This window comes from Aspergillus tubingensis, assembly GCF_013340325.1.
Source record: "Aspergillus tubingensis WU-2223L DNA, scaffold_4, whole genome shotgun sequence".
Lineage (NCBI taxonomy): Eukaryota > Fungi > Ascomycota > Eurotiomycetes > Eurotiales > Aspergillaceae > Aspergillus > Aspergillus tubingensis.
In genome coordinates this window covers 9,867-24,548 of record NW_023336278.1, presented here as the reverse complement: position 1 = coordinate 24,548, position 14,682 = coordinate 9,867, and the positions used below count along the sequence as shown (strand labels likewise).

The 14,682-nt window shown below is 18.4% G+C and overlaps 1 protein-coding gene across 1 annotated transcript; it reads right to left on the bottom strand.

The window, feature by feature from the left end:
* Nucleotides 1-9: 9 nt before the first annotated feature.
* On the bottom strand, nt 10-905 carry AtWU_02552 (ATPase-stabilizing factor 15 kDa protein; the record flags this gene model as incomplete). The annotated part of the gene is made up of 5 exons (XM_035497665.1): nt 10-259; nt 327-483; nt 603-628; nt 685-708; nt 874-905. 5 exons carry the CDS (start codon nt 903-905, stop codon nt 10-12), a joined length of 489 nt encoding a protein of 162 aa, XP_035353558.1.
* Between the last annotated feature and the right edge of the window lie 13,777 nt (nt 906-14,682).

Sequence of the window (14,682 nt, the reverse complement as noted above, 5' to 3'; positions counted from 1 at the left end):
CTGATATAGCTATGGCTTGTTCGAAGGGACTTCACTACCTTCAGTGGTATCACTATTGATACTATCAACTTTCCTTACCATATCGTCATCCGCGGGAAAGGCATCGGGCCCATGCACGGTCTCTTCAAAGACTGGCTCTGGTTCAACGGCTTCAAACTTTGTCTTGAAGTCCGCAATTCCCTGGGCGCTACTGTTTGAGTGACGTCGTGTGTTTGTAAACTTGTAGCCATAGTCGTGCACTTCATCGCCAGAGCGGCCCCTGGAGGAGGGTCACTGGATATTCCTAGGGGCCATGATGGAGAGAGACGCCAGACTACTCAACTAACCAGTTTCGTTTTCCGCCTCCATCTTTCTTTGTCTTCCGGGGATCAGCATCCACTGGTCCTGACTTGGCAAAATAGCGGGGAAGACTCTCTTGACCTAGAGCTCCCCCTTCGTGCAATGCTGAATGATCTGGATCGTTGGTTTTGTGAGACCGCGTCACTAGGGAGTTAACTATTGAGTGCGAAATACAACCAAGCCTAGCTTTTGGGTGTGCATCCAATGATGCGCACACCAAATATAGCTCCTAAGAGAGATGCTTACTTTTCATAGAGGTGGACTTTCTGCGTTCTTATGATCGAGGAAACTAGGCACATAATCAGTGATTTTCATCGAGCGAATGCAAGTCATTAATATACATACCTTGCTCGATATAAGAGATTGGCTCTATTCAATATGTCTGTAGTCTTTAATGAATAGTTAACATAAAGTGCCCGGGGCTTGCCTATTACAAACCCGATACCTACTTTAGCGGCCCACGGTTTCCAGTGGATATAAAGCGATTGGTTTGTTAGACAGTAATGTGTGATGTGGAAATAGGTATTATGTTACTGTTTGAGACTAAAGATATTGTAATTAGGCATTGGACAAAAAGGCACTTCGTACTACTTGTACAACACTCGCGGGGGTGGGGTCAGTCTTTATATGCAAATGTGTACTATATGCAAATGTGTACGGAGTACCAGCCGTATCATTGTACTATATAGGTGTCAATCTCTAGAAGCATGTGACCAGGAATACATTGTTTGTATGGTGAACTTATGACCTCATTGACTTGTAATGCGTTGATGAGCCAAAGGTACTAGTGCTGTAATCACCCATGAGCATCAACTTAATTGGACAATGTATGCATCAAGGGCCCACATAAGTGGGACTCAACTGAAGCTGAGTGTCATGATCCGCTAGCGCCTGGTGCACTTCAGGAGTGAACCGTCTGGAACTACTAACCACTCGGCTATCCGGTTAAAGACTAGAATTCTGAGTTTGTTGACTCAGAACGCGCATCACTTGTAAGCTTGCAGTGAATACTAAATGTGAGGAGTTTCCGGATTCTTGCACTGAGCACATAGACCTGTGTGAATATATTATCCAAGCAGGAAAAGGAATGAGTATAAATCTTGAAAAGATATAAAGTTTAAAAAATAAAAACATCTAACGAGTATAAAATGATTTGAAAATTTAGTAAATTTGTTTATTACTATCATTAAATTATATTCAATGTCTGCGAACTATGTAAATTATTCTAAATTCTTGTAATTAGAGCAGGGCAGCTGTAAGGAACTCTTCTAGGGGCAAAAGTTCAAAACAAGACCATAAGGCCATCATTACCCGCAGATACCTCTGCGGACCCCTAGAATCCCCTATATACTCAGGTACACCCTGGGAGGAGGTGGATAACTATACTTATAAGGATTACTTCCTTATATATATTACAGGTAGAAATAAAAGAAATTTAATATTTGATTATTATTTTCTCGAAAGTAATAATTGCTTATAAAATATTTCAGGGCTTTATAGTCTATTATAATTCTTATTATAAGATTTATTTCTTTTTACCAATATTATTATTCTTTAAAAACTTGAAGAACTTAATTATCGTAAGTGATTTTTAATCTAGAATTCTATGTTATTTTATTATAATCATTTTTTATAAATAAAATATAATTAATATCCACTAGCTATTCTTACTTTTCCATAATATTTTCAATGAATATATTTTCTTAAATCATAAAATTTTTTATAAGTTTCTTTTATTGGAAAGCTTAAATTTAGTTTTCTTTTCTTTTTCTCATAGAATATTTCAATTGAATAAATAAATATATTAGACATTTACAAGTACCTTTATATAAATTAATGATAAATCTATAAATTCTAAGATTTTCTTAATATTCTGTGCCTTTAGTTATTTATGAATTATTTTAATTTATCTAGATTTTATTATATATCTTCACGGCTGATAACAAAATTTAAAAAATGAATTTTGAGTCTTATAAAATAATACTCACTTTATTTTATATATAATCCTGTTTTTTAAAAAAAAGTTATTTTATTTTATAAACCTGTCTTTTCTATTTTTTTCAGATTTTATGAATACACTATAATGTTATTTAAATAGATTAATCTAGATACGCTATAAATAATATACTTATAAGGTCTTAGAATCCTGTGGAAGTATCAATTAATTTAAAAAATATAATTATATATTTGATGATATATATTTTATATAGAATAACATTTAGCTACATATAGTTTCTTAATTCTTTTTATAAGAAGTTTCGCAGAGATCAAGCTATTTATATTATAATATTTATATATATAATTAGATTTATTATATTTTTTTATATTAAGTCTAATAATTCTAATCACTGTTTTATATAAAAATCTAATAAAAAATAATATTTTATATTTAAAATATTATACCAGGAGAAAACTTACAGGAATTCTTTAAAAGTTTTATTATAAGATTCTTTTAATAACTGAATCTGTAAATAATGAATACTCAATAATTTTTAAAAAAATAATTATTATATTAAAATAATTATTATTTAGAAAAGAGACCTGATCAAAAAATTATAATTATGTAAATAATTTATAGATTTGAATAAGATAATAAAAAATATGAAATAATGATATTTAAAATTATAAGATTTTTCTACAAGTCTTTTATTACAGAGAGTATTTTAGAAAAGAGATAAAAAAAATTTATATATATTATAAAGCTGCCAGCTAGGCCTGTAATATTAAAAAATATTATAATAAATTTATAATTGAAAATTATATTTATATAGCTTATATAAAGAATTATTTTATTTAAAATAATTTAAAAATAATAATTTAAAAATAATAAATTTTATTTTTTATTTTTATTTCCTGCTGCTTCTCTAGTAAAAATAATATTATAATAGAATATTTACTAGTAGATGATTTATTTTAGTTTAGTTAAAATGGTTTAATTTCTTTCTTCAGTAATTTAATAATTTTATAAATTTATAGAAAAATATAAACTAGTATTACTATAAATATAAAATAAAAATTATAAATTTATATATAAATTTATATAATATATTTATTAATAATATACCCAGCTTCCAGAGTTATATATAAAAGATCAATAGAAAAGATATCTGTGAATTTAAATATTAGAAATAATTTATTAAAAAATCTTAAAATATTCTAGAAAATTACATATATATAATATCTTTATAATACATTTATAAACTATTAAGAATTAAATATTAAATAAGTATGAAGTACTTGTAGTAAAATAAAAAAATATTAAAATATTATTCTTAAAAATTATAATAATTTAAATAATATAAAATCCAGAAACATAAATAAAAATTTAAAATAAATTTAAATATAATAGAAAGAAAATCCTGAATGAATAATTCTATATTTAATATTAAATATTATTAAAATTAAAACATAAAATGTATAGCAGCTTATTACTTGAAAATATAATATAAATGAAAAATTAAATATTTCAATCTTATATACAGCAGCAGTACTAGAACTTTAATCATAAAAATTTAATTTTATTAATATATAAATAATAATTAATATATTAAAAAAACCCGTATTCCGTGCACTTTAGTAAATCATAATTCAAAAATAAAATAATAACTAGACCTACTAAATATAAGGATCCAAATCCTTATAACCCTTGTGATACTCATTATCACAAGAAATATCTATACTGATAATAGTCCTGTCACAAGATTTAGTTAGTACTTACTACATGATCCATAGACTATCCATAAATATCTTATTATTTACAGGCAGAGTCAGGATAATTAATAATAATATTTTAAAAAAATTAATCCTATATTTTATATTTATAAATAAAATATACTTTTTATATTATCTTATTATATTTATTCTTACAATTTTATTATTTAAATCTTATAAAATAATCTATTAAGCTATATTTATATAAAATACTAAAAATTATATTCATGAAGAATTTCTTGAATTTCATAACTTTAATCCATGAGACTATTATAAAAATAATTATAAAAGAACTTAAAAAAGTATAAATCTTTTTAAATAAGCTTTATAAATAGCTTAATTTATTTAAATAAATTATAAATCTAAAGTCAAGATTAAAAATTATTATAAGATTTCAAAAACCTGCAAAGATTTAAATAACTTTAATAATTTTATTATAAGTTTTAAATACTTAGATATTTATATTTATTTTTATAAAATAATAAATATTAAAATACTTATAATTATATTATTTATTAATTATTTATTATTCAGCAAAATTAATTATAGAAGTAAATAATTAAAATAAAAATAATAAATATATATTATAGTAATTTACTTAGACTATATTCTTAGTAATCTCTAGAAAGAAAAAACTGTAACTAAATATTATAATTATAAATAAAAAATTTCTATAAATTTTTAAAAATCTAATTAAAAATTTAAATAATAAGAAATAGAAGACCTGGTCATGAATTCTTAAAATTATTTCTTATAAAAAAAAGATTTTATATATTTTTAATAATAAAAGAAGATAAGAATAAAACTTAGTTATAAAGTTTAAAAGCTAGATATAATATAATTTTATTTATTTTTTAAATTTTTTCCTGTAATAATTAAGTAGAAGATTTATAAATAATTAAAATTTTCTATAAATAAGCAGGACTTGGTAATATTTTTTATAAAAATATATAAGTCTATCCTGGCAGAATAAAAAATTTAATTATTTATAAAAAAAAATTATTATTATTTATAAATAAAATTAAATAATTTCTGTAATATACCCTGTAAGATAAAAAATTATAAAATATTTTTTTATAAAAAAAAAATATTAATATTATCTTATAAATAACAGTTAGTAAGTCTATAATAATTCTTAAATTAATAATATATTTTTATTATAGAAAGCAGGACTACTTTATAACAGATTATTATATTAAAAAAAATTAATTATAAAAAATAACTAGTTACTTATATAAAGCAGAAAATATTAGAAAAAATATTATTTATAATATATTCTAGTTTACGGATATACAGAAGACTATTTATAAATAATAATTTTAATATATTTTATAAAATAAAGATACTGGTAGATATAAAAATAAAAATAAATTTAATTTCTATAATATTTATAAAAATTATAAAATAAAATTAATTTTTATAAGAATATTTATAAAATTTTTAGATAAGAATAGCATCTGCTTAAAAAATAATTATTTTTTATTAAAATTTTAAAAATATAAAAATAATTATAAAAATTATTAAAATATTATAATTATAATACCAGATATAAAAAAATTATATTAGAAATATTTTAAATTTATATTATAAAATTTATTATAAAATTTAATTATTACTATCTGAAGTTCTGCAAGATTTAAATAATTTAAATATATTATATATTTATAGAAAAGTTTCTCATGGAAAAAAAGACATAGAGTAAATATATATTATAATAATCTAGAAAATTTATAAAAACCAGAAAGAGAAACTATCTAATTAGTTATAAAAATTTAATAAAATATTTATAAAAAATTATATTATATTTATTTTTATAATTAGAAATTAACCTGAAGATCAAACTCGCGGAAAAATATAAATTTAAAATAAATTTAATTTATAAGATATTCTCTGTAGAATAAAAGATTTTATAAAAATATTTATAAAATTATTTTATAGAGAATTAAATCAGAAATTTAAAATTATTTATAAATATTTTAATTTTATATATAAAAAAGAAGAACGGGAGCCTGTAAATATATATTATTTATTATAAAAAAAATAAATAAATTATTAAGAATAAGTATCTACTGCTGTAAATTAATAAATATATTAAGTATTCTATAAAAATATTATAATTTATTTAATTTAATCTTTATAAAGTCTATTATAGAATATAAATTATAAAAGATTATAAGTAGAAAACAGTATTCTGTATAAAATATAAATTATTTAAATATATAATTATATTTTTTAGATTAATTAGTACCCCCGCGGGATTTTAAGATTTTATAAATTTATTATTTATAGAGTACCTGGATTACTTTATTATTATTTATCTAGATAATATTATAGTATACTTACAAGATTTAGAGATATATAAAAAATAGATCTGTAAGATACTGTAAATTCTAGAGAAAATAAGATTATATATAAAATAAAGTAAATATTATTTTATAAGATTAGAAATTAATTTTCTAGATTTTATTATTAACTGTAAAGAAATATGGATGGAACTAGAATAGATTAAGATAATTTATAAATAATTAAAATTATAGAATATAAAGAAAATTCTATAGTTTATAGATTTTATAAATTGGTATTACTGGTTTATATAAAAATATTTATAAATATTTAATTTATTTATAGACCTGATTAAAAGATTTTATAAAAAAAAGAAAAAACTAGATCCAGATTTTCTAATATTAAAAAATTTATAAAAGCTTCTATAAATCAAAAGATATATTTATAAAGGATATTATTATAATTTATTTCTAGAAAAGAGAATAAGTATATATTAAAACTAATATATTAATATTTATAATTAATAAAATACTATTACAGAAAGATAAAAATAGCCAGTAAATACTAGTTATATTTAATTTATAAAAAATAATTATAATAAAATAGAATTACAGGATTCCCGACAAGAAGTTATCTATAATAATTAAACTTTTTAAAGAAATAATAATACTGGTTAGAAGAAGTAAATTTTATAATAAAAATTATAATAAATTATAAAGTCCTAAAATATTTTATAACTAGTAAGAAATTATTATAAAAATAAGTATAATAAATATAATAATTTATAATATTTAGATTTTATATTATATATTATCTAAAAATTTAGAATCTTGTGAATACCCTATTATAATATTTAAATTATAAAAAAAATATTTATAAAAATTATAAAAAATTAAAAGAAGTAATACTATAACAGCTCTCTAATTTATTAAAAATATATTATAAAAAAAGAAATTTATAATAATCAGATAAATCCTGATATATAATAATATTTTAATTTAAGAATAATTTATAAAGAAAAAAGTAATAAGAAGAGTTATTTTTATAAAAATATTATATTATAAAAATCTATCTGTAAAATTATATAAGAATATATTATAAATATTAATTTAAGATAAATAAGTATAGAAAATTTATAAAAATTAAAGAATCCTGTAAGTTTCAGATTTATAAAAAATAAAAAAATAAATAAATTTATTAAATAAAAGAACTGTAATAGCCTTCTCTAGAAATTTAGAAAATTATATATTTTTAATAAACAGAAATTAAAGTTATAAATATTTATAAAATTATATTATAATTTTATTGCGGGATATTTTATAAATAAAAAAATAATAATTTTAATTTTACAAAGATTCTAATAAATAGAAATTAAAAATTTTATATAAAAATATTATAAGACCTGTGGGATCTACTAGAAAAAAAAATAATTTAAACTAAAAATATATATTAATAATTAATAATACACAAAAATGTATTATAAGATAAGAGAAAAATTGAATTATACTATTATATATAAAGTCTTTCTATTCTACAGCTGTGTTAGTAAAGAAATAAATAATTTTCTTAGCTAAGCTAACTATTGAAGAATATCAAATAAGAAATTTTATATTTTTTTAACTTATAAAATCAAAGTAGCTGTGTAAATGAAATTCAGTATATATTATAGAATATATATTGAATTTTTATTTTATATAAGAAATATTGATAGAGAAAATTACAGGAATTAGAATAAGAATTTATATATAAAAGATTAAAAACAAAAGGATTAAGTAATATTATTAAACATTATTTATATTTATTGAAAACCTGCCTGATCTCTGGGATTATTAATAATAAGATTTCTAAGATATCTTCCACGTGTAGTGAGTATTCTGTTATAAAATAATTTTATTTAAAAATTATTAGTTATAAAATATATCTAATAAATAATTTAATCCACATAATCTTTAGTTAAAGTATTAGATTAGCCTTTATATACTGTATAATTCATTTATAATAATTTACAAATATAAAGATTTAAATAATAATAAAATTTAATTTATCCATTTTTAAAATAGACTACCGTAATATTAAACCAGTAATATCTAATAATTATAATAATATATAAAATTAAATATAAGATATATATAAAATTAAATATAAGATATATATAAAAGAATATATTAGATATTTAATTCAATATATAATAACAGGTATAAACAAGTTTCTTATTTAATTGAATTTGAAAACTTATTTTATAACAGTGCTAGCAGTGCTAGCAATATCTAAAATTAATATATTATAAATATAAATATATTATATAAACATGCAAAAGAAGTAGCATTGATTAAATTCTATTTTTGGAAATTAAATAAAAACCTTTATTTGAAATATTATAATTACTGTTATTTTTACAACCTCTCAGGGGCCTGGATATATTATTTATATAAATATTATGTATTAAAGTGTTCTTTATGATTCTGTTACTATTTTTTGCCTCTGCTATTTTATCTATAAATAACTTAATTCTTTATTTCAGTGTTTTTTTTAAATAAAATAATAAGTTATTTAATAATATAATTTATCTAGCATTAATTCTAATATCTTGGTACTCTGATTCTTTAGAGCCTTGCTGAGAATAAAATTATTTATATATAGCATTTATAATCCTGAGCTGTAGAAAGATATTTTAATATTAAAAATTGGTTAGGGGTGATGTAGGAGACATGATGAGTTTAATCATATATATAATACTAGCTATTATTATACTCGAAACTAATCATTATTCTTTCTAAGTACCAGAGAGGGGTCAGCAAGATATAATTTAAGAATATTTATATAATTTACTGGATTATAATAAGCTAGTTACTCTATTTTGATTTTTTATCTTCTGGAGGCTATGTCTGCATGATTATAAAAAAAAATCTATATAATTTTATATATTTTCCAATCAAAAATAAAGTCATTATAATAATCTAATTAATTGAAATATTGGGATTACTATTTTATTATTATTGATATATAATATACTTTTTTACCCTGGGACTCCATATATAAAGATAATATTATATATATATATTTATTCTAAATTAATATAAAGTAATAAATACACTCTTATAATCCTGTATTCTAATGAATACGATTTGTTTAAAATTAGACTTGTCATTTATTAGATTTAGTTTATAATAATAAATTATATAAAATTAAGGAACTTTTCTTATTTTTTATATATATTGTTTAATATATTATTATAATAACTTTTAATTTTTCTTATATAAAAAGAATTTATTCATATATTATTCTTTATTATCTTATGATTTAATTACTTATTAAGAGCCTTACAGATAAAAATAATGAAGATAATCTTTTTTTTATATTTCAAATACTTTTTATATTTATACTGCTATTTATACTATTACTATTATAACTATAGTAAACTGTATTATTACCAAGTTTAACATATCTATTTTATTTTATGTATCTGTCTCTGTTATTATTATTATTTTTCTGCGTGCTGCAGAATTTTGTATATATTTAATACTATTAAGATCTTATTTCTATAAAATGTTTTCTTATTATAATTTTTATTATATAATTTCTATCGGTTGTATCAAATATAATTATTATTTAGTCAGTTATTATTGCTGTATATAAATCAATAATCCTCTTATATTAAATATATTTGATATACTTTATATAATAAATTTCTAAGTATTATTACTTGACAGCTATAAATATGAAAGCTTATTATTATTATTGAAAAATATAATTTAAGAACATCTTATAATAAATTATATTTAAAATAAATTTCTTGTATATTATAATTCTCCAGCTCCAGGAATTTAATTATAAAATTAATATAAGAATATAAATTGGCTAATTTGCTTTAAGTTTATGTGTGATCGAGTAAGTAATTAAATATCTTATGTAAGTTTGTATTTTTTCAAAAGGAATTAATTATTAAATAATAATAACCGTATATATATATAATATGCTTATAAAATACAATTACTATTAGAAAGGCATATAGTAAAAGATTATCCATATTTTTTCAAGTAGTTACATACTGTTTTCTGTATTAATTAAAATAATTAATCTAAATAGAGTTATATATTCTTAATATTTATAAAAAGTTTTTAGATATCTTCTTCAGATCTGTAGTGTTATTATTATACTAAAAAGCTTTTTACTAGCTATTTCTGGCGTTTATATATTGTTATTGGAAATCATTAATAAAAACTACCTGTAAAGGAGTAGTAGAGCTCTATAAATAAGATATAAAAGATAAAATATAGATTTTTATATTTTAATAAGAATTAAAAATTACATAGTTATAATTCCCAGGTATTAATTATAAGAAAATATCTAATTTATTAAAAATCAAGCTTTATGTTTGAATAAATAATTATAGTATTTTTAATTTATATTATAACCTTTTATTCTATCTAGAGGATCTTTTCCTTGTAATTATAATTATATTATTTATTATTATATTTTTATTTTATTCAAACATATTTTCAGTCTATATTAACTTGCAACTAAAATATATAGTTTATTTATATTTTATTAAATATAATTTATATAATATTAATAAATTAAATTATCATAACTTATCTAAGTTAATAAAAGTTATCAAGTCCAGTTATTCTAAAAAGTCTAATTGAATTTACAAACAATATCTAAAAATTAAGATTTAATGCTCTGTCTACTTATCTATTTATCAATATTTATATAATAGTTCAAAATTAGCTATTATCTGTTCATAAAAAAATTTCTTTCTAATTTATTGATTTATTCATATTTCTGAAACAAAATATAATATATTTATATTTTAACTCTGTAAATTACAGAATTATAGAGTTTTTGGTTGTTTACTTAGAGATAAACCTATCTTTGCTTCAGGCACCTCTTAAATACTTTTTTTATTTTTATATCTACTTCTTCCCGAATCTTTATTTTAAGTCTTTTTTGAATCTTTCTTTAATTTTATATCTACTTTTACCTGAATCTTTATTTTAAATATTTTTTAAATATATCTTTATTTTTATATTTATTTCCTTTCAAACCTTTGCTTCAGGTGTCTTTTAAATATTTTTTATTTCTATATCTACTTCTTTCTGATTCTTTATGCTAAATATTTTTATATACTTCTTTATTTCTATTTAAAGAAATATACTAAATCCGGGGATTAACTTATAAGAGATATAACTAATATAAAGAAAATCTATAGAAACAGTAATAAGATAATAAAAAATTTATGAGATAATATTTATATTAAAAGATATCTCTGTTATATGATTATTTTAATACATATAAAAAATTGTAATATTTTATTTAAAAATTTCTTTTGATTTTCAAAAGTAAAAAGTAAAGCAGAGCTACTTTATAATTATATATATATAATATACTTATATTTATAATTTATTTATTTTTAATATTACTGATACTATTACAGAGTAGTTTATCAGGAATAATTTTCTGTAGAGAAAATATCTAATTGAATAAAATATTTATTATATTTTTTTAGATAAGTCTACATGTTCCTGTATATATTGTATACTTATTTTCATATATTATTATAATTATCGAATATTACTGTTTTAATAATATAGTAGTTTATTTCGAAAATTAGTAATTCTAATTTTATTATTACTTAAATTTATAAATTTATAATCTACTGTAAATAAATTATATAATATATAAAAATAAATTTAATATTTAAACTAGAAATCTCTTAGATTAAATTATTTACTAGATATATTTTATAGCTAGTAATTTTATTTATAAATTACTTTATAACAGAATATTTATTATATTTAGAAAATATATTAAAAATCTTATTATTAATAACTCCAGGGGCCAGCCAGGTCTTTTAATGAATATAAATAATAACTAATAATATTATGATATTGTCTTATTTTTTATTTTTTATTTTTTAATCTTTTTATTATTTATATTTTCCATTATCTTTCTTACCTGTATTACTTATATGAAATAGAAATTTAGTATATACTTTATAATAGATATAAAATTTCTTTTTATAAAAAGCTATTCTTGATTTTATAGTTCAATAAAACTTTTTAATTAACATTTTTCTGATAATTATCCTTTACTAAAAATATTAATCCTTTTACTGGTATAATTATAAAATAAAAAAGATTCATATAAAATAATATAGTCTAGTTTTCTTTCCTATTCTTAATAAATTTATCTATATGATTAATTATTAATATATAATTCTAATTTATAATATTTTTATTTTATTTTTATCTCTTTTTTCCCTGAATTAGTAGAACAGTTTGAAAAGAATTTATAACAATTTAAAAATATTTTAATATAAGCTTCTTTTTGTTATTATTTTCTAGGATCCTTGGAATATGAAAAATTTTTATATGATTAAATAATTCATACTTTAAGATTTTCCAGTATAATAATGTAATGGTCCAAATCCTTATAACTCTCACAATACTTATTAGTATTGTGAGAAATACCTATAGTGATAATAGTCTTGTTATGAGGCTTAGTTAGTACTTTATATAATTTACAGGCTACCTGCGAATATCTTATTATTTATAAAAAGAGATAGAATGATTAATAATAATATTTTAAAAGAATTGATTCTATATTTATATTTATAAATAAGATATATTCTTTATATTATTTTATTATATTTATTATTATAATTTTATTATTTAAATCCTGTAAGATAGTCTATTAAATCTTATTTATATAAAATACTAAAAATTATACTTATAAAGAGTTTTTTAGAATTTCTAATTTTTTAATCTATAAGACTACTACAGAGATAAGTATATAAGAATTTAAAAAAGTATAAATCTCTTTAAATAAGTTTTATAAATAACTTAATCTACTTAAATGAATTATAAATCTGAAATTAAGATTAGGAATTACTATAAAACTAAAAAATCTATAAAATCTATAAAAATCTAAGTAACTCTGAAAATGCTATTATAAATTTTAAATATTTAGATATTAATATTTACTCTTTATAAGATAGTAGATATTATAAGATTTATAATTATATTATTTATTGATTATTTATTACTCAGTAAGAATCAACCGCGGAAGTAAATAACTAGAATAAAAATAAAAATTTTATATTATAATAATTTATTAAGATTATACTCTTAGTACTCTCTAGAAAGAAGAAACTATAATTATTTATTATAATTATAAGTAAAAATTCTCTGTAAGTTTCTAAAAATCTAATTAAAAATTTAAATAATAAAAAATAAAAGACCTGGTTATGAATTCTTTGAATTATTTTTTATAATAAAAGGATTTTATATATTTTTAATAATAAAAAATCAAAATAAAACTCGGCTACAAGATCTAGAAGTTAGATATAATAATATAATTATATTTTTTTTATATAATAATTAAACACAAGATCTGCAAGCAGTTAAAATCTTCTATAAATAAATAAAATTAAATAATACTTTTTATAAAAATATAGCTAAGTCTGAGCTAGTAAAGTAAAAATTTTAATTATTTAATAAAAGATTATTTCTGTTCATCAATAAAATTAGATAATTTTAAAAATATATTTTATAAAATAAAAGTTATAAAGTATTTCTCTGTAAAAAAGTATTAATATTATTTTATAAATACCAGCCAGCAAGCCTGTGATAATATTTAATTTAATAATATTAATTTATTATAGGAAATAAAAGTACTTTATAATAAATTATTATATTATAAAAATACTAGCTATAGGAAAATAATTAATTACTTATGTAAAATAAAAATATTTAAAAAATATTACTTGTAATATATCCTAGCTTATAAATATATAAAAATTATTTATAAGAAATAATCCTGATATATTTTATAAAATAAAAATACTGATAAATACAGAAATAGAAATAAATCTAATTTTTATAATATTTATAAAGGCTGTAAAAATAGAAATTAATTTTTACAAAAATAAATATAAAATCTTTAAGCAAGAATAATATTTATTTAAAAATAATAATTTATATAGTAATTCTTGAAAATATAAAGAGCAACTGTAAAATTATTAAAATATTATAGTTATAATATCAAATATAAAGAAGATTATACTGGAAATATTTTAAATTTATATTATAAGATTTATTATAAAATTTAATTATTATTGTCTGAAATTTATAAAATCTACATAATCTGAATATATTATATACTTATAAAAAGGTTTCTTATAAAAAGAAAATATAAAATAAATATATATTATAGTATTTAAGAAGCCTGTAAAAATAGAAAAAGAAATTATTCAATTATTTATAAAAATTTAATAAAATATTTATTATAGATCAAAACTAATATATTAATATTTATAATTAGTAAAATATTCTTACAGAAAAATAA